At 46.8% G+C, this 22,966-nt stretch overlaps 1 protein-coding gene across 2 annotated transcripts; it reads right to left on the bottom strand.

Annotated features, from left to right (window-relative positions):
• Positions 1–621: 621 nt before the first annotated feature.
• On the bottom strand, positions 622–22,550 carry SHOX (SHOX homeobox). 2 transcript variants are annotated; one of them, XM_081907702.1, is made up of 5 exons: positions 21,678–22,550; positions 17,356–17,564; positions 8,990–9,047; positions 8,765–8,856; positions 622–2,738 (listed from the first exon to the last, which is right to left on the bottom strand). In XM_081907702.1, the coding sequence occupies exons 1-5, from the start codon at positions 22,024–22,026 to the stop codon at positions 2,493–2,495; spliced, it is 954 nt and encodes a 317-aa protein (XP_081763828.1). In that variant the 5' UTR covers positions 22,027–22,550; the 3' UTR covers positions 622–2,492. The 2 variants fall into 2 exon arrangements, with proteins under 2 accessions (XP_081763828.1, XP_081763829.1); XM_081907703.1 differs by having other exon boundaries at positions 8,768–8,856; positions 21,678–22,548.
• Positions 22,551–22,966: the final 416 nt, after the last annotated feature.

Here is a 22,966-nt window from a genome sequence, read left to right as displayed (position 1 = left end):
TGTAGTGTGTTGACATAAACACACTTCCTTCCATGTGATTCAAGCATAGGCAAACTCACTCCTCCAGGTGTTTTGGGACTACAACTTCCATCCTCCCTAGCTAACAGGACCAGTGGTCAGGGATGATGGGAGTTGTAGTCCCAAAACAGCCAAAGGCCCGAGTTTGCCTATGCCTGATGTGATAGATAGATAGATAGATAGATAGATAGATAGATAGATAGATAGATAGATATACATTGGTGTGCAGGGCTGCTGCAGCTATTTTTAATTTCAGGTTTCCACCATACCCTTGACAGAAAGAGGTACTGGGGCTTTCACAAAGAGGTAGGAAAGTTGGGCAAAATGTTTCAACTTTGAAAACTTGTCCAAAATATAATTGTTTTGCGAAGAATAAATAAACTGAGAAAAGAGAACCATCCTGACAACGAGATTGCACGCTGGTTAGAAAAGAGAGAGCGAGGGAGAGGGAGAGAGAGATAGAGATGAAAATATTGACTTTTTAAGAAATACAATACATTCTGTCCTACGGACACTTTGCTGGGGTGGGGGAGGATATCAACAAAAACCTCCCAAACTATTAATGGGTTGCTTCAAAAAAGAAATACACTGGAAGGTCAATGGAACAGACTTAATGATTTTATGCTGTTGAGATGCAAAGATTCCATCAATGAGACTTGGATATCATATGCAAAAACAGATTTAGAAGTAGACAAGAGCAGTATTTGTTTCCAGAAGAAGCACCAGTTAATAAATTGGTTGAAAGGAATTTACATGTAAGTGAGCAATGTGGGTATAATAAACTTAGACACTTTGGTAATATAATTTCAAGGAGTTCTCCTCAATTTCTATGAGTCGTAGTAGCAGCTCATACTAGCTGATAAGCTCCAATGAGCTTGCATTTGGTGTATAAAATTGGCTTCAATTTCCCCACCCCACCCCCCCAAAAAACCCCACTGAACTTGTCCACCTCTACATGACATTGACTTGGTTGTTGTTTCCTTACTTTAAAACAATTGCCAAATAAAAATAAAATTATAGTTATAATAATTAATACAGGCATTTGAGCTTAGTTCCCAGAAATATGGCACATGAACTGGATTCATAATCATGGCGGTTCTCTTTTATATATGCAATTCATATTTCTTTCCCAATCTGTAGAAGGCCCAGACTTTATCATTTTGGCAACAAATGGCAATTCCCAGGTCTGAACACAAAGGACCAGGTTACAGTTCCTGCAGAGTTGGTTTTTAACAGAAAAAGAATGCGCGGCTATTTCCCCCCCCCCCTTTAATCTATAATATTTACAGTATTGCACTTTACTGCACTTAATTGCATTTCACTAAAATTAACGCTGCATCAGTATTATGCTTTTTTAAAAAAAACTGTGTCCATCTTTGACAGATGAATCAACCCCTCTAGATCCTGTAAACCAAGCAGGCCTTCCGCAGAGATCCAGACATCTGGAAATAAAAACGGTGAAGTAAACCTGTTCACATAGTACAAGCATTTCAGCATGTTCAGGTGGTTCTCAGTAAAACAGATGTGTTCATCATTGTTCCAGTCATTTGGATCACCAACTAATTTGGGTGTCTCTCTTTCTCACACGCACACTCAGTTGTTGTTGTTCTTGTTGTTCCTTGTGAAGGATGTAGTCATTTGGACACCCCATTGTGTTATTGCTGCTTTGTTTAGAAAACACTGCCTTGTCTCAGATCTGAAATTCCACGTTTAAATTCAAACCAGTTCTGCAGCAGCAGCAGCTCCATAGCGATGGAAGAGATTCATGAGATTGAAATAATACTGTTGGCAACAAAGAAGAAATGTCATCTTAATGGAGACCAGCCCCACGATGTTGTTAAGCTTTTTCCCTTTTTTCTGTTTCATTTTTGTTTCAGTATACTTGGCGATTTTCAAACGTTGTTTAAAGTTAGGCACATGCACGACGTTGCAAAACTGGCAGCAGCAAATGGTGTTGGGCTGACATGATCATCTTCAGTTTGGCCAGGGTCCACTTCCATTTGTCCCAAGATTCATGGATGCCACGTGATTGGAGGGTTCTGTTCCCCGCCCCCCCCAAAATCTACTTTCCTCCAAAGTTTTCTCAAATTTTTTCCCCAAAACTGACACTTATAACTGAGATCCAGACTGATTTCAAACCTAGTATTTATGCATTTGGTGGCTGAAGAACAGTTTAACTGCAATCATTAGCACTAAGTGCTTTTTGAAATAAAAATTTAAAACAGAAAATAGGCCAGTAGGTCCTTCAGTCCTCAGATCAACTGAACAAGTTGCTGAAGTCTTTGAACAAAATAAAAGGAGAGGATGAGAAAGGGAGGAAAGAAGGAACAGGCCAGCGCTGAGCCTGCCTACAAGTACTTGTGGGCCTTTAAAAAGGTACCAGTTGTCCTTATCGCAGCCAAGCTCGGAGACTGGATAGAGGAAAGAAACTATTGTCCATCCCTGGCAACAAAATGGCTTCTGGGGAGGAAATGTCAGAGCCCCAGGGCCTCAGCGTGTTTCCGAGCCTTGAGCCTCAAGTCAGCGATGCTGGAATTCTTGCTGTTGCTCTTCGCGGCCGCTGCTACTACTGCGGCCGCAGAGGCAGAATCTGCCAAGGAGGCAATGGGAAGTCCAAAAGGGGGCGGGGGAAACATCAGATAAGGGGCGTGTGCAGCCAGGTGAGGGTGGAGGTGAGGGTGGGCATGGGTGACGCCTTCCAGCTGCAGCTGAGCTTGGACCTGAGGGAGCAAAAGAAGGACACAGAAGCAAAAGGGACAATGAGTAAAGGAGCTCCCAGGAGGGTAAACAAATGAGTGTCATTTTGTGCATCTGTAAATAGGCCGGGTTTTCAACAGGACATACACCAGGATAGGTCTGCAGCCTGTAGGAATAGAATGGCCTTCCGTAACAGGCAGATGTGGGTTCCTGGTAAACTGGGCTAGGTGGTTAAAAGGTCTGTAAGCTAATACCACAATAAGGTCGACAGGATATCACAGTGTTGTTTTTGCTTCTAACCACTGTCATCTGCAACAACAGAGAGATGTTCTCACTCTGTTGTCAGCATATCATATCAGAAACCACTTAAAGTCCAGACCCAAATAACCATGAGCACTTTCTTCTTATGTCTCAGCATTTCAATCTACTGTTGAACAGTGCCACACTTTGTACATGGTGATCAATCCTTTACCAATGTTCCTTAACTTGTTGAATTGCCACATTCCACTCATTATTTTACTGCCATTAACTTAGAACTGCAGAGTTCCCCTTTTCCGGATCTTCCAGACACACAAACTCTTTCCTTTTCTGTAGCATGGTTCCTCTACATAGCGATACCTATTCAAGATTCTCCTTGGCTGGGAGAGAACGGCTTAATGGCAGTGTAAAAAAGGTAAAGGGACCCCTGACCATTAGGTCCAGTCGCGAACGACTCTGGGGTTGCGGCACTCATCTCGCTTTACTGGCCAAGGGAGCTGGCGGACAGCTTCCAGGTCATGTGGCCAGCATGACTAAGCCGCTTCGGGCGAACCAGAGCAGCGCACGGAAATGCCGTTTACCTTCCCGCCGGAGCGGTACCTATTTATCTACTTGCACTTTGACGTGCTTTCGAACTGCTAGGTTGGCAGGAGCAGGGACCGAGCAACGGGAGCTCACCCCGTCATGGGGATTCGAACCACCGACCTTCTGATCAGCAAGTCCTAGGCTCTGTGGTTTAACCCACAGCTTAGGGCACCCTGAATACTGCATATCAGGCTCTGGGCACTTTGCAGCAACCCCACAGTGTTGTTCAGCGGTATTAGACCCCTATTGCACATTGGAGATCAGCAGAAGCTGAGTTTGCAGAACCCTGCATTGCTTTTTTATATATATCCCCACACTGCAGGTAGAACTGAGACAGCAGGATAGAGCAAACCTGCAATGTAGTTCACTTTTTTTCCCCAGTTGCAGATTGGAGGGCTGTGCTAAGGAAGAGCAACTTACAGCAGCCCTGCAATGTAGGCCACTGTTATAGATCAGGCCAGATGTAGAACTATATGAATGGCCTTCTCAAACCTTCTCCTAGGCCACACCAAGCACTCGTTTGCAAGAAAAGCCTTGTGTTCCATTGGCTTGCATGCAGACTGGTGTTTTTAAAAAAAATAAAAAGTGGGCATGAAGTAAGACCTGTGTTATGGCAGGGGAACCTATCTTTTCTGCTAACTCTAATATTTCAACCCCCTTAGCCACAGACTCTGGTAAAACCTGCACATTTTGTTTCAGATCCTCACTTGTGGCCTGATATTATAATGTAAGGCCCTACCCCATGGTGTTTTTTATCAAGCAAAATTAATGCTTCCTGGGAGGTCACACAGACATTTTTTCCTTCTCCAAGGAACTAAAAAAGGAGAGCCATACCCACAAGTGTGTGCAGGAGAGAAAGTGCAGCCACACACATTTGCAGTTACTGCAGTTACTGCTAAAGTCCTTGTGGCACACGTCCAGCAAATAAAGGACTTTTGAATAGTAATAACAATAATAACATTAAAAAGGCGACGGTGTAATTAAATAGCTGCAAAAGTGAGTTTGAACTGGTCCTAAACACTACTGGACTTTCAACAGGAACACGTGCTGCCAGATCTGATGCAGAGTTATAGCCCCAAGGTGCCAGATAACTTCTCTGGTCTTTGTTTATAAGGTTTATAAGTCCCCTTGTAAGATTTGTTTTAAGATGGCTATAAATAATTTTTCCTTAGTATAGCTTTTTAGCTTTGAAGCTGTTGAATTTTTTTTTTAAGTATAGGGTGGGGTGGAATGGGGAAATTTGGCTCTGTTGCTAGCCTGATCCAATTCTATTATCATTATCATTATTTACATTTATATACTAGCTTTATCATCCAAGGATCTCAAGGTAGTGTTCTCCTCCTCCCCATTTCATCCTCCCAGCAACCTGTGAGGTAGGGTGAGGCTAAAAGGTGGCGAGTCACCCAGGGAGCTACATAGCTGAGTGGGGATTCGAACGCTGATCTCCCAAGTCCTACTCCAACACTCTAACCATTACACCACATGTAAGGCATGCCAGGGATACAGGATCAGTCTGTGAACAGAATCACATCCGCTTCATCTCTTTATTATTTGACCACTTTCTAAGAATACTTAACAAAGGTTCAGGGACACTTATGGCTATCTTAAAGCATATTTATTTGTGGCCGTCTGAAACATAAGGGACTGGGGACTAGACACTTATCAAAGTCTGAGAGGGTTTAGGTGGAAAAGATTTGTTGTACGTGTGTGTGATTAAATTCAATCTCTTTGACAACCAGTATGAGAGAGTAGGTGGCTATTCAAACATTTGAATAAAACTGAGCAAGAAGAACCAAGTGCTTGTCAATAGTCTCCACGCCTTCCCACTTCCACTGCCCGGAAGTGTGGAGGCATTTATTGCCTGGACAGAATACTGCCTGTACATCTCTGTATGTAAAAGGGTGAGATACATTTAAGAGAGGGAAGAGAAAAGTCAAGAGAAGGGCCTCAGATCTTCCTGAGCTGGCTACTCATCTGCAAGCCTCCTGCCATGTGGCCTTGTCTGCAGGCTTGCTTATTTTCTCCTCTTCCTCCCTTGTCCTTGGGTGGGAGAAATCCATCAAAAACTATGGCCATCTTATTCAGGCCACAGCTCCCCTTAACACGTCTAACTTCGACAATAAATGGAGCTGTTTTTCTAGTCAGTTTCACCCTCAAGCTAATGAAGGTGAAATTGACAAAGTAGCAAAGGTTTCACATATTTGGGCAGCCATTGAGAGGCAAAGAAAGGTAAAGAATCATCTCCCCAATATTTTCTTCCTCCTGCCTGTGTTTTTTAAGGAAAGAAAGTGGAACAAGTTCTATTTCTCTGTGTCTCAGTGGCTAGGGTGCTTTTGCAGGGAATCGACCAGTTTTCTTTGACACAGGTTGTTTCTGACACATTTCCAGCCTGAGAAGTACCCAAGCCCCACTGACACGTGGGGGGGGGCTGAAACAAGGACCCACCTGCCTGCCTACCCCTCACATCCTGCCTTGCTAAGTAAGTGTTTTTGGGTTGTTACTTTTTTTTCCCTTATCATTTGCATTGGAGACATTCACTAGACATTCACTAGACTGAATGGCAGCATTTCTGGGTGGCTTTCAAAAAAGATAAAGTCCACACAAGTAGCTTTGAGGCAATGTGAGGTTAAAAGTAAAGGTAAAGGGACCCCTGACCATTAGGGTCCAGTCATGGCCGACTCTGGGGTTGCAGCGCTCATCTTGCGTTATTGGCCGAGGGAGCTTTCCGGGTCATGTGGCCAGCATGACTAAGCCACTTCCAGCGAACCAGAGCAGCGCACAGAAATGCCGTTTACCTTCCCGCCGGAGCGGTACCTATTTATCTACTTGCACTTTGGCGTGCTTTTGAACTGCTTGGTTGGCAGAAGCAGGGACCGAACAATGGGAGCTCACCCCGTCGCAGGGATTTGAACCGCCAACCTTCTGATCGGCAAGCCCTAGGCTCTGTGGTTTAACCCACAGTGCCACCCGCATCCCTTAAGTTACAACCTCTTAAAGAGAAAGTTACAACCTCTTAAAGAGAAATTTTCACACATGACCACCACAACCCCGCAGCCCGAGTTCTCTTTGTTAAGAGTATCGCCAAATTTCCACCCGGCTCTTCTACGTGTGCCTTTTTAGCAGCAGCTTGATCTACAGCAAATTAAGAGATGAAGCGCTTCACAACATGGAGAGAAACAGTCACCACCACTGCTGCTTTGCTGCGGAACAAGCCCCTGTTAAACGGCACAAGCATTCGTGAGTGAGAAGCTGACAACTCTTGGTGTCCTTAAATCTGTTAACAACGCAGGATCTAATTCAAAACAGAAACCAAATGTGTGTTGATTTCTTCTCCTTGGACCACCCTGATTTAAGCCTCGCGTGTGAAATCACCAAGGGCGACGTTGCTTTAGTTCTGCAAGAGATAAATGCTGCCGCAGAAGAAATCAACTACCTAGGCCCCACTTTTCTGAAACCCTGTTTGAAATAAATGGGACCTTTTCAGAAGCCCGAGAATCACAAGGGTGCTTAATTATATAGGAGGCTGTAAATAGATGAGAGCTGAGGCATCTCTGCTCCTTACTGAATTTTTCCTATGGCTTGTGTGTGAGACTACTTTCAGTTCCCAGTTATGAAGACTAATGGGGCAAAAAGAGTGAGCAAAGCATGGTTTTTGCATTCCATACAGTGCTAGTGCGACATAGTGACTGGAGGGTTAAAGACCTGCATTCAAATCCCCTTGCAAGTAGCAGGTTTACAGTGAATTTAAGGGCAGAGAATGCATCATTCAGTACTCATTACTTAAATCAATCTAATAAGGTAGGTCTCTATTATTGCCCATATCAGAAGATGGCTGAGAAACAAACTTCTTCATGGCCATGCAAGTTTGGGAGGTGGTTTCGTTGTGTGAGTCCTGAAACATGCTTGCGCTACAGTATTTTCTTTGTTGCTTTGATAAAGATTAGCTTTGAACAAAGAGCAGTTTCTCAGCCTAACCTACTTCACAGGAATGTTGAATCCACACCACGCATTTGTAGCACATGGCTTTCCCCAGTCTCAGTGAAAAGTAGCTTGCTACGGGTGCCGGGAACTGTGGCTCTGTGAGGAATGAGCGACAGTTCCCAGGATTCGGGGTGTGTGGAGGGGGAATAAGTGTGCTGAATGTGTTTTAAATGTATGGTGTGGATCCACCTGTCCCTTAAGCAAAATACAGGTCAAGCTATGATCCTGTATACACTTACCAAGAATGATGTCCCCATTAAAAGCAACATAATTTACTTCTGAGTGAACATTTCTAGGACTGCAATGCAGGTGTGCTTTAGGATGACTACTTAGGAGAGAGGAACAAAAATAATGGAATTCTACATTTAGGTATTTGGGGGAGTGAAGCTACAATTACCTGGATTCAGTGGTGTAGCGTGGGGGGTGCAGGGGGGGCCGGCCGCACCGGGCACAACATCTGGGGGTTAGGGTTAGGGGGTGCAAATCCATGAGTTAGGGGGCACAAATCCACAGGTTAGGGGGTGCAAATTACTTGCCTTACCCCGGGTGCTGACAACCCACGCTACGCCACTGCCTGGATTTATTTTCTTCCCCTCTGCATTCAATATCTTTCCCGCCACAGGTAAGAACTGTTGTGCCTTTAAAGACTACTTGAAAGGCAGAAATTGAAGTGGTTCAGTACAGAGATTAACGTGTTTGGTTTCTACTAACAGTAGCTGAGGCAAATCAACTACTCATCTTTCCAAGAGGATGAGCAGAAGTCGCTGGAAATTTTGTTTTTCCAAACGATGCAACACTCCACATTACTATCCTACACAGTGTTCACTCAGAAATAAGTCCTACTGGTTTCAATGGCGCTTACTCCCACATTGAGCGTGAACAGGATTGCAGCCAGACTTGGAAGCCACAGTGAGCAAGTCCTCGTTCCAAACCTGGGGGCGCTTGTCGATAAGCGCGCCTCTGAGGGCGCGCAGAGTGCACTCCTTCGCCACTGACCCATCCCAGCCTTGAAAAACGCCCGGACGCCAAGGGGCGTGGCTTCCTGACGGACCTGCGCTCCGGCCACGCCTCCTGCCCCGCGAGAGGCGTATAAGCACCGCCCCCTTCGGTCGGGCAGCCCGCACGGAATAGGCGTGTCCTTTTCTACAGAGCCCCTCCCCTCCCGAACCTCGATTCGCCTCGGACGTACAGGGAGAGAAACGGGTCAAAAGGAATCAAAACGAGCTACCTGCTGGAAAGGCATCCTCAGGGCGCCCATGTTGACGTAAGGGGCCACTCGGCAGGCGTCTAAGTGGCTGGCCGTCCCCAAGATCACACCTGCAAAGCGGGGGGGGGGGAGAGAGAGAGAGAGACGTGTCTTGGTGAGGAAGGAACCTCGGGGGTCTGGATAGCGCTCGCCAACCCCCTCCCCTCCTCCAGCCCACCCAAGCACTTTCCAGCTCGAACTCACCTTTATGCATCTGGTTCTCCTGTTTCCGGCATTTGGCTCTTCGGTTCTGGAACCAAACCTGCGATCAAAGAAAATGAGGGGAGGAGAGGTTTGTCACCATCAGTTCTGAAGCGACTAGCAGCCACCCCTGCTTATAAAAACGAACTTTTTTGACCAATACAGACATTTCCCCCCGCCGCCTTACCCACACACGCCCTTGCTTAATATTCAGTCCTGTTGGGCTCGAAGCTTGCTCCCTGTTTTGTGTCATTTTGATTGCTCGTACAATAAAGGAGTTTTATTTTGATTGATACGTCTTATTGATTTTCACGGGACCAGCAATATAGAAACAGGTAAGTTCCTACCTACCCACAGAAGGACAAGCTTTTGAGGATATTCAGAACACACGAAAATATGGAGTCCGAATGTGAGAGGACAGAAGCTATCTCAGCCCGTGTTCCAAAGTCTCAGAGAGGCAGAGGAAAGATGAATATCTTATACTTCGCCTCCCCCACCCCCCTTCTTCTTCTTCCAGAATCAAAGTGGCAGTTTTGCTATGCACGCTACTGAAACTTCTCTTTCCTCTGCTCTGCTCATCTGGTGGCTTTCTCTCTGAGAAATGCTTGTTTATTTATTTGGCATACAAGTAACAGTATACATCACGCAAAACAGCAGGACTAATCAAAGGCCCTTTTAAGACAAGGGTCGTGGTATTGGTAAGCTGGTTTCAAGAGATTCACAGTGTGATCCTTATAGGTGTCAGAAGTAAATCCCGTTGGCTTCAATGGCGCTTCCTGTCGGGTAAGCGTGTATAGGATTGCAGCCTGAGATGTTTCGAAATAAGAAAATAGGAAAGCGTTCCCCCTCCCGTCCTATATAGCCTGTGCTATACCACTAAAATGGTATAAATGCAGCATTTCCTTTCCCGCTGTTGGAATGACAAGCAATCCTGACGTCTGCACTGGTAGGGGGACTGTGTAAACCTCTTAGAGGTTTTTGTTGTTGCACACACACCCATACACACGCATTGTATTTTTTTTATTTAAAAAAACTGAACTAATGACCTGAGAACAGCGACTTTCTGTATTATTCTTATTACTATTACAAAGCATAAAGCAGCCACAAGATCAGAAAATGTGGGCTGCAAGTGATGAGACGAGTTTCACTTGCAACAATTATAGGTGCAAATAGAGCAGGTGCGATCCGAGTGCGAACAGAGAATCGGACAAGAATCGAAATGGGACTCATTCGCACTTCTGCTTAAAAAAAAAACCACCAACGGAACAATGCGCAGCTTGGACAAAGTCGTCCCCTGTTGTAAAATGCAGAGTTTGCATCTTGATCCTCCCAAGCATTGCTGATGTCAAAGTCAAGCAAACAAGCGCTTTTAAGAGGAGCAGTCAAGCCAGGAGCGACCTCCCTCCTAAGGCTGCGAATCCAAATTCGCAAAGCACCGCGAAGTTGATGTGGGGGTGTAGCCGCTTCCTCCCCGCGCATGCGTACTCTCTCTTTTTCCTTTTTTTTAAAGTCCTGGTCAAAAGGAGACTTTGCTTCCTCCATCTCAAGGGATTCAGAGGAAGGGGCTGTCAGTGTGGCGCAACGGAGCCCCAAGGGCAGCAACCCTTCGAAGGTATAAGAGGCAATACATGGATTGGTCTGTGGGGGCGCTAGACACAGCCATGAAACATCCCCAAAGTTCCGCTCCCAGAGACCACTAGACTGGTGCAGGGGAAATGAAGCTCTTCTCGTGTTTTTAATACTGTATGGAGAACCGGTCAAGCATATGAGCCCTCACCTACAGGCTAAAGTGCGACAGCCCGGGCACAAATTGAGCGCCTCGGCGCGACAACAAAGCTTGCACAACTGCTCAGTTTATAGCACTTCGGATATCAGTCAGGAGGAGGGACAATTTGGATTCCTGCCCCCCCCCCAGTAGGGGAGGAATTTTGCAAGGATATATTCAAGGCTTAGACCGCAAACAAGTCAATGTATTTGAAGAGCTATGCGTGTAGTTCAGTATCCCATAAATATAACGCGAATGATCCAGGTCCGCGCGCGCACTTCTTTAAACCAAAGAATATGTTCCGATCTAAAGGTTTACATTTAGAACAGCAGCCACTCTTGAGGGACTCGGCCAGAAATAGAGAGGACTCCCGAAGAACAAACAAATACGGCCTGAAATGGGAGGGGCACTACTGTATTCTCTTCCCTAAAAGTGTGTGTGTTTGTAATGCTTTTATGTTGTCAGCCGCCTTGGGCTCCCTTTCACCGGGAAAGGCGGAATATTAAAAGGGGGCAAATCATTATGTCGAACTAGCAGATGAACAAAATGCCTCAGGGGCTATCCAAAGAAAGAAACTGTTTAGTCCAGCAACAAAGACGGCCCGCTTGCCTAGCTTTTAATCCGGGGAAGGGAAGCAAAAAGAGCTTCTTTTTGGCATCTCCTATTCGAAATCAGGAAAACAGGCAGATGGCGTTGAGGAACAGAGAGCCAAGCCGCAATCCAATGCCCACACTGACCTTCCCCATGGAAGTCAATGGGGTTTACTGCTGAGAGAACAAGTATAGGTTTCGGCTGGCAGGCAGCTAAGGGAGATTTCCCCGTGGGGAAGAGGTTATCGGCTCACACACTAAACAATGAGACATAAATGTGACAGATCGCCACACGCACACACCCAAAAAGTGCCCAGTACTAAGTGCCGATTTACAATTCACATCCATCTCACACACACACACCCCACACACAATTTGCTCTCTCACGTCCAGCGTTCCTCCAATTTGCCTGAATGTGGCTTCCTTTCCCCCTGTGTGCCAGGCAGTGGCGTTTCCTCGAGGTTAATTTTGAACGCATATAAATAAAGGACCAGTTTTAGCTGTTTTCCCCCTATGTCGACGGCATCGCTCCCCCCCCCCCTATTTAAGGAAAAATAGGAGGGGCGGGCGGGGTGAGTTTCAGCTAAACCCTTTTATTCCCGAATTTTTGCCAGGGTTTATTAGGGCTTTGTCATATGCTTCCATGCTGACCTTGGAATTGCCCACTAAAATGGCCAACCATGGATCCACACCCAAACACTGATTGCTCGGAAGAAAGTCCCATCACGGTTCAGTGGAGGGACTCTTCATTTACTTGGGATTTACTCCCGAGCAACCATGCAACAGAAGAGGCTGCCAGCGATTAAGGTTGCGATCCTAGAAGAACTTCACAGAAAGCAATTCTAGAAAAGTAGCGAAACCAGTAAAGTTTCCTTGAAGATTAAAAAGTATCTTGTGGCATGAACCTGCTTCGTTACAGGCAAGGCACAGCATTTCGTTGAATTCCGCCGAGCTTACTTTCGAGTAAACGATGCTCAGGACCGCCCTGCACAGACACGACACCCAAACCCTCCCTTGGAAGTCAAGTCAACTTCGAATGCAAATTCCGTTTATGGGGAAATCAATTAATTCCACGCAAATTATCCAGAAGGATTATTCAAAGGGGGTTAATCCAACAGATTTCAATTACCCCTTCCCATTTGTCTTTTGACTGGGGTATGGATCCCACCATAAATCCCTTTTTCAGAGCCACGATTGACTTTTAAATAGGCTTGCCTTCCACGCGACAATCAAACACTTTCCAAATTTGGGTGGAAGGAATTATTTCTAATTCTGCTATCAGATTTTATTCTTTTTCTTTTTTAAAAAAAAAAAATTGCCATCCTAGTAATCCTCCCCTAATTCCGGAAATTCCCGTGTATTATAAATTGAGGCGGGGGGGGGTGTCCTTAGATCTCTCTGGCGTACCAAACAGCATGGGAGCCTTCTCCCATGAGAGGGGAAGAAGATGATTTTTTGCAAATATGTTTAAAGGATTACGTCTACCGTCAAATGCTCAGTGTCTCCACCCCCGTCCTCTTACTAAATCAAACTTTAGTCAGCCTCTGTCTGCTGAGACAGATCAAATCTGGGAGTTAAGCAAACATCGCTCCCATTCGCCCCGCCCCCCCCTCCAAGTTCCTCAGCTTGCCAAGTTGATCATACGGTTAATTAATACTAACTGCACTTCCTACATCACATTTCGCCTCCGAGCTTTCTTCAATTGCCTTAATGATGGCCATTTACAACGGAGTAATTAGTGCAAAGAAAGGCTTCCAAAGACATTAATTATCCAGGGGTACTGGAATGGGTATCTTCAACAGGAATTGGCCGCCTTCACACGTGCGCTAGTGGCGTCGCCGCCCCCTCCCTGATCCGGGTCTCTATTAGGTGATGTCTCGAATTAAAAGATGGGGGAACGGGAGGGGGGAGTTTGCTCAATTTCTGAGCGATCCCTGAACTTTTTGAAAGGGAGCTTTCTTTACCAGTGGAAATGTCCCCTTTCCCTTTTAATGTCCTGATCTCTGGCTCCCTTGGATTTCCTGGTTCTGTGAAGAGCGCAACACGCAGCACAGCCTTTGGGAATAGATAGACGGCCGTACGACCCTCAACACGCCCAGTCTCGTGGGATCTCCGAAGCTAAGCAGGGTCAGGCCTGGTTAGTGCTTGTATGGGAGACCACTGCCTAGGGATACCAGGTGCTGTGGGCATTCTTAGCTCAGTCGTGAGACTCTTAATCTCAGGGTGCTGCAGTCAAGCCCCACGGTGGGCACACGATTCCTGCACTGCAGGGAGTTGGACTAGAATAGATGACCCTTGCGATCCCTTCCAATTTTACAGTTCTAAGACTCTTTCGAACACCTCTGGAAACTTGGCCGCTTCAAGCGGACTAACGTTTGGAGTATCAACCCCCGCCATCTCTCCGCCTCCCTTGGGAGAAAGGGCCGTTGCTTTCAGCGAAACTCCGGTGTGCTGAGAAATTTCAGCTTTAGTCAAATTCAGCCGAAATATTTGGGTTCTAGCTAGGTTTTGTTCCGACCGTTAGCATTGTGAAAGCCCCACTTGAAACGAAAATATTAGTTTCTTAATATACCACCTACCATTCATATAAACCTTGAGAATGGGGATCTTTTTATGGTATGTCAATAATAATAATAATAATAATAATAATAATAATAATAATAATAATCCTGCTTAATTAAGCCGGGGAAGGAAATGTGCATTTAAAAGTTGTAAACAGAAAACCTTCAGCTATCCTGTCTGAGGACAGAGGGTGGCTGTACTGTATTGACAGATAACTAACCAATGAGTAAAAATGAATATGCCCCTCATGTTATTTATTCTTCATTCCATATCCTCTTCTCTCTCTCTCTCTCTCTCTCTCTCTCTCTCTCTCAATCCGTGTGTGTGTGTAGCTCTTTATCCAGCATTAATGATTTTGGAATGACTCCCATGACCTGCCTCTGTGCTAATTCCGATCTCTACGCCACTCGTCATAATATAATTTATACCAATTCCGGGGAGAGTTCCTTCCCCACCCCCAAGGGTCGTTTGGTCGTCTGTTATCCTGTTAAAGGAGGCAGACTTTATTTTTATTTTTTAATCACACATCGGGTGCAGATATGTGGCAAATTCTGGGGCAAAAATGTCCTTTTACCCAGCTTTAGCCACCCGGTCAGGAGCAGCGTGCGAGAGGCGTGTGATGTGGGGGACTAATCCGCGTTAAACGCTGCCGGCTCGTACCAGTGGCGTCTGAAATGCACTTCTTAAAAAGACTCGCTGTGCCCAGCTGGGCAAGGAAACGCGTCCCTTCCCATTTTTTTATTTTTTTGCTTTGGAAAAAGGCGAAAGTGATGAGGAATAAAAGTGATGAATTAGCCCGCGCGCGCAGCCATCATAAATCAGCCCGGGTGTGATTCCCGATCAATTCCAAGTAGTCATGAATATGCTAAGTAAAGCGCAGGACAGTGTTTTAGACAGTTATTTCTTCATTAAGGATCACTCAGTGATTTCTTTCACAAATGCTCTAATCTGATTTCCTTTTGATTTCCATTAGAGACAGTGAATAATGACATTTAATTTAGCCTTGCGCCATAAAAACCCGAAGATATTTGCTCGTAATTGAATTACTGCCTGCTCCTCACTATGGTCTCATAACTTTCAATTATAACCCTGACAGCTGGGCGATATGAGTTGCCGGTACAACACTAAAAATAAAAGGTTAATAAGAAGTAGCTACCGTAGGAGCTCCAATTTATTTACAGCACATTTCCACACTAAATTGAAACTAGATCCTTTAACAACAAGGGACAGGCGCTACAGACGGGGATTAGGAGGCAATTCGAAGAGTATTAAAATATCTTTGGGTTGTTGTTGCTTTCGCCCTTCGGTCTCCTTCTTTTTCTCTTCCTCCTTTAATAAGATGCCGACCGAGTCCTTTTTAGCCGATCGAATCCTGATTATGTTTTAATTAAGGGTTCTCTCTAAAACGGCTTTCTCTGGACTTTATTTTTGAGGGGTGGGGAGAGACTGAAGGATGTTTTCCCCCTTCAGAAATATGAGAGAGAGAGAGAGAGAGAGAGAGAGAGAGAGAGAGAGAGAGAGAGAGAGAGAGAGAGAAGAAAAAGTTGCTGGGGAGGGGGAGGTGAGACGGTGGAATATTTCATGAAACCTGCAAGCACTTGGAACGCCAATTTTCCTGTAACTATGAATATCCTGTTAAGGTGCCGCGCTACTCCGGTAATAAACTACTTGAAAGAAAGAGTGCGGAATTCAATTACAAGTAATTTATTTTTATAGAAACACTACGAGTAATTTATTTTTATAGAAACGCTACATCAAGGCTCTGGCAAGATTTTATACCGGCTCGCCTAGAAGAAGCTGGGAAGATGACATAAAAGTTGATGTCCCCTTCAGCCAAAGTTTAATCTTTTCATTCATTTATCTTGGGCGGTTAGATCAATCTTCGGCGCGGGGGGTGGGAGCCACGACTTCTCTCTCCCTCCCCCTCTCAGTATTCCCCCTCGTAAGCTCTCCTTTCCAAGAAGAGCACACCAGTAAGCGCTATTCCGTTCCTGGGGAATATTTCATTTATTGTTGTATTTATTTAAAACCCGAACTGTTCAGGAGCCTAGTTTTCCCAGCTGTTTCAGGAGGAAACAGCCTACAAAGAAACGTTTTAAAAGTTAAATGGCAGACCTGCCCTGGAAAGAGGAATTACACGCAGGCCTTCTAGGCGCACAAAAATGCTGCTCAACGCTGGACGTGGAAGTCAACCCCACTAATATTAGTGGGGCGTTCATACTAAAAGTAGGGGTGGCTAACTCTTCTGTTAGAGTCGTGGGGCTCTAACCCCCCCAAAGTCCCAGCCAGCCTGGGAAGTGGTCAGGGATTATGGGAAATTTGGTCCAGCAACATCTGGCGGGGTCAACATCTGGCGAGCCACCCCTGACTTAAAGCATTTAGACTGAGATTCCCCTTTCCTCGTGTGACTCTCCCTCCAAGGAAAAACACTGGGGGAACTGGAAGCGTGGTTCATTAAAATAGTTTTTTGGTGCTGTGGGAGTTCAGCCAGAATAAAGGCTCAGCTGGAGTTCAGTCTTCCCCACATGCCTTTGACCCCAAAGCCATGCTACAGACTGATCTCTTCCATGGAATCATAGAATTGTAGAGTTGGAAGGGACCTCAAGGATCATCTAGTCCAACCCCCTTCTTCCCTCCTTTTAGCACAACCTCTGTTTGAGGGGGTTCGATGCTGCGACAATCGCCACATCCTGCATCATCCTTTTTAAATTATATCTATTTTCTTGTTTGCTTCTTTTCCAGCCCCCCCTCTCTTTAGTGAGCAAGGCTAAAGGCCTTTTTTAAAATAAAAAATAAATGCATTTTTAAAGGCAACAATCTGTTCTTGTATAGACTAGAGCATATGCCTTGGCCGCATGACCCGCAGGCAGGCCCCACAACCCAAACATCTCCTCGAGGATTGGGAGACGTTCTGTTTTCCAGGGGGTCGACAAACGGAGCAGATGGGGCACCATGAATTCATACCCTTGTTATGCAAGTCAAATAGAGGCACGTTTCCCCCACCAACACCGCCGCCCCACTCCCGGCTCTGGATAATCCAGTCCCAGGGCACCCAACCAGCCTAGCTTGATCTACACCAATTGTTCTCCGAAGTTGCTCCCACCCTCTCCCTGTTAAAAATAAAAATAAAAAAGGAGCAGTAGAACCTCAAGGGAAAAGGGAAAGGTTTTTCCTTCCTGGCTGGGGCTACTAATCAGGCCTCTGATTGGTTAGCGAGCGGCACTCGGGGATGTTTCGAACGCTCCATGTCTGCTGAAGATTCTAAAGGGGCGAGAAATCGAGAGCAGCGCCAGTGGCTGGAATTTCCCCCCATGGCTGCTGGCCCCCTCCCTCCGTCACACGTGTCTGGGTGCTGCGCGTGACAAAAAGGAGGGGATTTCAATGGGGTAGACAGAGATCCGAAACAAGGCCAGCAGGAGGAGGACTCTGGTCTTCTTCTAAGGCTGCCTTACCTGAACCCTGGCTTCCGACAGCCCCAGCCTCTGGCTCAGCTCCTCCCTCATAAAGGCGTCCGGATAGTGCGTCTCGTCGAAGAGCCTCTCCAGCTCGTTCAGCTGCTCCAGTGTGAAATTGGTTCGACTCCTCCTCTGCTTCAGCTTGGTCTGGCCGTCCTCGTCTTCGGATTTCACCTCTTCCCGCTTGTCTTTGCACTCATAGATCCCTGCGGGGGGGGGGGATGGGGATAGGGAAGAGGAAACGAATACAGCAAAGTTGCGCATCATAGAAGCCTCCTTAATTTCCTCCTTAAAGCCCTCGAGGCGGGAGAATTGGGCACATAGTTTCCCCAGCCAAGGCGAAGGACGGTCGCCCTGTGAGCACCCCCAAAAAAGGCAAGCAAAAGTTGGCATCGTCCCATATGCTCAGATGACACATTTGGGGGGTTGAGTGAAATATTCGTTAGTAAATTTTCGGAGCGCACGGAGAGCTTCCTCTGATCACAAACGTAATTGACTGCTGCGCAGTCAGGGTAGATTTTTTCTCTCCTTGCATTTCTCCTGTTGCAGCGAGAAAATTCTCTATTTATTTGGGCGCAGAACAGGTGATGGTCCTTAGAGAGACCTTGTGTGACTCACATTTTCTCCAGCTAAGGTTGCTAACTGCCCCTTGTAAGGGGCATCTCCCGTCTCTCCACGCATACAAACTTAATCATCTTATTTTTGAAGACTGCCGGATCATACCTCGGTGGCAATATGTGGTCGCGGCTAGGAAGTGTGGCCTAGGTTTTCTGAACTGACAAGCCTCCTGAGGAAAGTTAAAGATCCATATACCCCACGCAAGCCAAGAGTAGCAAAGATTTTACGCGAAACCAGTGTAAAGAGGAAATGGCCACTTTCAGATGAGAAAGGCTCTGAGACGTGTCCACTATTCCTGGCCAGTCGCCTTCACCGGGAGGGGATCGGGGCCTCATTTTGCAGTCTAGACATGGCGGAAGGGGATCGGAAACACGCTTTTTAAAGACATGGGGGACCCCCCCTAATAGCTACTGAGCACCAGGAAAACGTCATGTTTGTTTCGCTCCGTTACGCGCGCTTTAAAATAAATCCAAAGGATATTAGAATCCATAGTCCCCAACTGAGAGGCTTTAGGAATGTGGGAACCGACACACACACGATATGAACCCAGCTTTCCTGTGACCAGGTAACCATTAGAAATGATTCGGGCGACATAATCGGGATGACCTTTGGCCAAAGCAGGTTAAATGCTGCCTTTTGTGGGCTGTGCTTAAAAAACAAAAACAAATGGCACAAGACGATATTCTTATAACCCATCGCCTTTCCAATATAGTATTGATAAAAGCCACCAAGCCTCAAGTTCGGTCCGTTTGGGGGAAGATTCCTCCCTCGGGATAGAAATCGATAAGAAAGGAATCACCCAGAGGAAAAGACAGCGCCTCTGTTGCAGCAGGCCTGGGCCCGGTGCGCTCTGGGTGGCAGAAAGAGCGTGGCCTAGACGCCCTCTCTGCCCCGCAGCCACGGCTGGCCTTCTGAGGAGCCAACACGTCACTCCCGCAGCAAAACGTCACGTTTGCAAAGAACAGGAGCGCGTGAAGATGTAACGAGGGACTGGGCAAGAGGGCGGGAGAGAGAGGACTTCATCTCGCCTGTTCTGAAAGGGACTGGAAATTCGGGGGTTGGCGCAAAGACTTCCTCTTGCCTCCTTTACCTGGGGAGCTCAGGTCACACTAACGGCAATAACCTCGACGTGAGCGCTCTCCAGCCAGATGCAAAGGACCCCCTTCCCACCTTAGGGAAGGAAGCCTTGCTGGGCCCAATGGGGCACCATTCCTCTCCGTGGAACTTATTTACTGGCAAGTTCAGCGGCAACGCGGAGGACTGCAGCCTGTCGGACAGCTGGTTTACATAGACGTGCCCGTCTCCAAGCGCATTCCCTGGAAGTAAATCCCCTCGGTTCCAGCCTAACTGGCCTCCCAAGGAAAAGTGGGTTGGGATCAGGAGTGACACGATTAAACCTCTGCTGTCCAGTTCTATTGTTTTGCTTTGACTTTAAGGAAGCAGTGTTGTGTTCCAGCCTACTACCTCTTACATGCAAATCTTCTGACATCGAAAGGCTTTACAGTATTATATACCTCCAAGTAAAATAAGTTTAAGAATCAGGGCATTTGGTTTACAGAATAATTTTAACTGATGGTACACACCGAATTGCCTAAGAATCCCCAGGCAACTCTCAAATTGAACATAAAACTATATATAAATGTATCCTCAGCCAGAGAGGTGTTTACTGTCGTGGCTTTTTAAAAATACGACGAAGCAGCCTTGAATTAAGAGGGGAAATTTTTAATTTTAATACAGTGTTATGGTTACCTACAGGGTTTTGTTTTGCGCGACAGCTACCAAACACAGGTGTGAAGCTAACGGATTTTTGACACTAGGAGCAAGATCTCTCAACACACACTGTCTATTAGTCTCTCGCCCTGATTCCGCTGAAACTCACTTCCGGCCCACGATCGCTACATTTTTTGCTCCCTACGAACGTTCGAGGGATTGCCTCCCTTACAACTCCCTTTAATGGAGACACGTTCCAGCGTTCCAACCATTCACAAATATGGTAATGATTTTTCGCTTGTAATGTTTGTTGTACCGCTGGAAACCAGTCTTCCTCCATGGATTCTTCCTGAGGTTGATACCTCTTTTTTAACCGAAAAACAATTAGTACAAACTTGAGATGTGTGTGTGTGAGAGAGATTACAATATATTTTATGACATTTCAGAGTTGCGTGTTCAGGTGACTGCTCAGAATGAAGCACGTTTTCAATAAACGGGTATGTATATAAAATATTAGATATGTATATTGTTTACCAAAACAGTAACCGTGCATTAGAACTGACAGCATTTCAGGAAACTCGAAGGATTTCACGCCTTACTATTTTAAAAAAATGTATTCTGATAGGCCCTTCTCTCTCTCTCTCTCTCTCTCTCTCTCTCTCTCTCTCTCTCTCTAATATATATATGAAATTGGAATTATTAAAGCTTCACAGAAATTAAATTCTCATTTATTTAGCCCTGCGTCTAAGCTCTCCTTCCATTTATAACGAATCTAATAGAACATAAAAAAGAATTATTAATAATATGTAGAATTGATATTAAAGGAGCGAGCAGATTTGAGTGATAGGGCTTTTCTATAAAGGACAGAATGCTGTTTCGATTCGTTTTGTTCTTTTTATGGTACAAGTGGCCCAAATCTCCTAAATACCATCGATCCAACACACCGTTATTATTTTACGAAGCGAAGGAGCAGAACGAATGGCGGAGTAAAACATATTTTAAGGAAGGGGGATTAACATAACTGAGCAGCCCTGTTGAATTTTAATTTTAAGTTTTCCCTTCTCACTCCTAAGGGATTGCTGCATTTAATCCCATCGCGTCTGCCCTGGAGGAAACCTGTCTTAAATCGCCGAAAAACGTTTTATCAACTTTCTTAAAAATTTACTTTCCCTCACCCTCAGAATGCTCCCTTCTATAGGCTATCGACCTGGTGGCCCGGGGTGAAGGGACTCTATCTTACACATCAGGAAGGAAGGAAGGAAGGAAGGAAGGAAGGAAGGAAGGAAGGAAGGAAGGAAGGAAGGAAGGAAGGAAGGAAGGAAGGAAGGAAGGAAGGAAGGAACTGACACCCGGAGAAACTATCGACACGGGCTCGGTACAAAATCCTAAATGCGCTTTTCCTTCCTTCCTTTCTGCTTGGATCCTCCCCGCAGGCCTCTGACCAGTTTACCCTGAGCTTGGCTTCCCTTACGCCTCTTTTTAATGGAAGAAAAGAAACAAAAAAGAAGCCATAATTGAAGCCACGAAGTTGGAGGCTCGTTCCAGAACAAGCTCCTTCGGGCAGCAACACAGGCAGGCAACCGGGCAAAGGATACCCGGGCTTCCGATCGAATCGGGTCGTCGATGCGAAACCTGCTTCTTTCTTTTTCCTCCCCGCCCGCCCCCCATCTCCACGCACTCCTATTGTTCCCAGAAAAGCTAAGGGGAAAGTTTGGGTGTTTCTGTCCCTCCGCTCCCTTTTCCTTCTACTTTCCACTCCAGAAGTGCTTCACGATCCCAGCGGCCGTTCCTGCTGTTGCTAGACAAGTGGTGAATTATTATTATTATTAATTATTATTATTATTATTATTATTATTATTATTATTATTAGTTTGCCCCCTGCCCAACCGCTCCTCCCCACCCAAAAAGCCTAGAGGCCTTCGGCGCTGGTGTCTGGGGCAGGGAGAGGAGGTGGAGAGACAGACGCCTGGTGGGTCCAGTGCCCTCCTTACCTTCCGAGGTCCTGCTGGCGTGGTTGAAGTCCTTGAGCTTGTCCTTGTCTCCGTCTCCGTGCTCCTTGAAGAGGTGCACCGGGCAGTGCGCGCCGCTCTCGGCCAGCTCCTGCAGGCTGCCGGCTTCCGAGGCGCCCAGCTCCCGCGAGCGCGCCAGCCCACTCTCCAAAACTTCCCGGTACGTGATAGTCTCCTTCTTGTGGCCGGTGCCTCCTCCGCCGCCGCTGCTGCCGCCACCGCCGCCTCCTCCTCCACCACCACCTCCGCCGCCGCCACCTCCTCCTCCGCTGCTGCTCTCCTTGCTTTTCTGGTCGAAAGATTTGGAGACAAACGCGGTAAGTTCTTCCATGGCGACCCGGTGGCTGGGGAGGGGGAGGGGGAGAGCAGAAGCGCACGCCCGCGATCCACAGTGAAGAGGTCCTCCGAGCTGCAGCGGCTGGATCTGGGCGTGGGTCGCGGTGGTGGGGCTGGTGGGGTGGAGATCTGCACTCAGGAGGTCCAGGGGGCCGCCTCGTCGGTCCAGGCTGCTGCTGCTGCTGCTGCTTGAAGGTGGTGTTGCGCGTTGCGTGCGCGTGTTTTGTTTTAAATCCTCCTCCTCGTGACAAGCAGCGAGGAAGACCACGTCGAAGAGCAGAGACGGGGCGCTGTCTCGGGGCTTAGATCCCTCCCGCTGTTATTTATGCCTTTCAATGGGGAGATCACACTATTTATACATGGCTACCTCAGCCCAGCCCCCCAGCTCTCTCTGTCTCCAGCAATTACTGCCTCTTCCAGAGTCGCAGGCAGGACTCCGAGGAGCGATCTCCCCCCACCTCGGGCCAGCAATTGGCTTTCTTTGCATTTCATCGCGCTTTGGCACCCGTCGCACCTTGATTTAAGGGTGGCAAAGAGCAGGGAGAGGGAGGGAGGGAGGGAGGAATCCAATGAAACTCTTTCCCTCTCCTCTTTCTCCCCCACCCTCCCTCCCCCACTCCATCCCATAGCCTCCTCCCAAACAGGTATCTCTCCGCATTCTTTTCAATGGCTCGCAGGAACCAAACGGAAAGGAAGGCGTGGGGGCGGCGGCGGCGGCGGCGGCGGCGGGGGTGGGAGAGACTGGAGGAAGACCTGACTGGCTACCAGGAGATCTTCTGCTTATTATGGACACGCTAGGAGCGGGGGGAGAAAAGCTGGGCCGCCAACTCTTGCTAGACAACCGGGAAGGGGGAGGAAATGACAACAAAAAGAGCGGACTCTGGTTGTTCAATAAAAAGGTAAATCCGTGCCAGTTGGAAACGAGTTTTTCTTGG

Source organism: Podarcis melisellensis, assembly GCF_964234715.1.
Source record: "Podarcis melisellensis genome assembly, chromosome: 4".
NCBI lineage: Eukaryota > Metazoa > Chordata > Lepidosauria > Squamata > Lacertidae > Podarcis > Podarcis melisellensis.
This window is presented reverse-complemented; position numbering and strand designations above follow the sequence as displayed.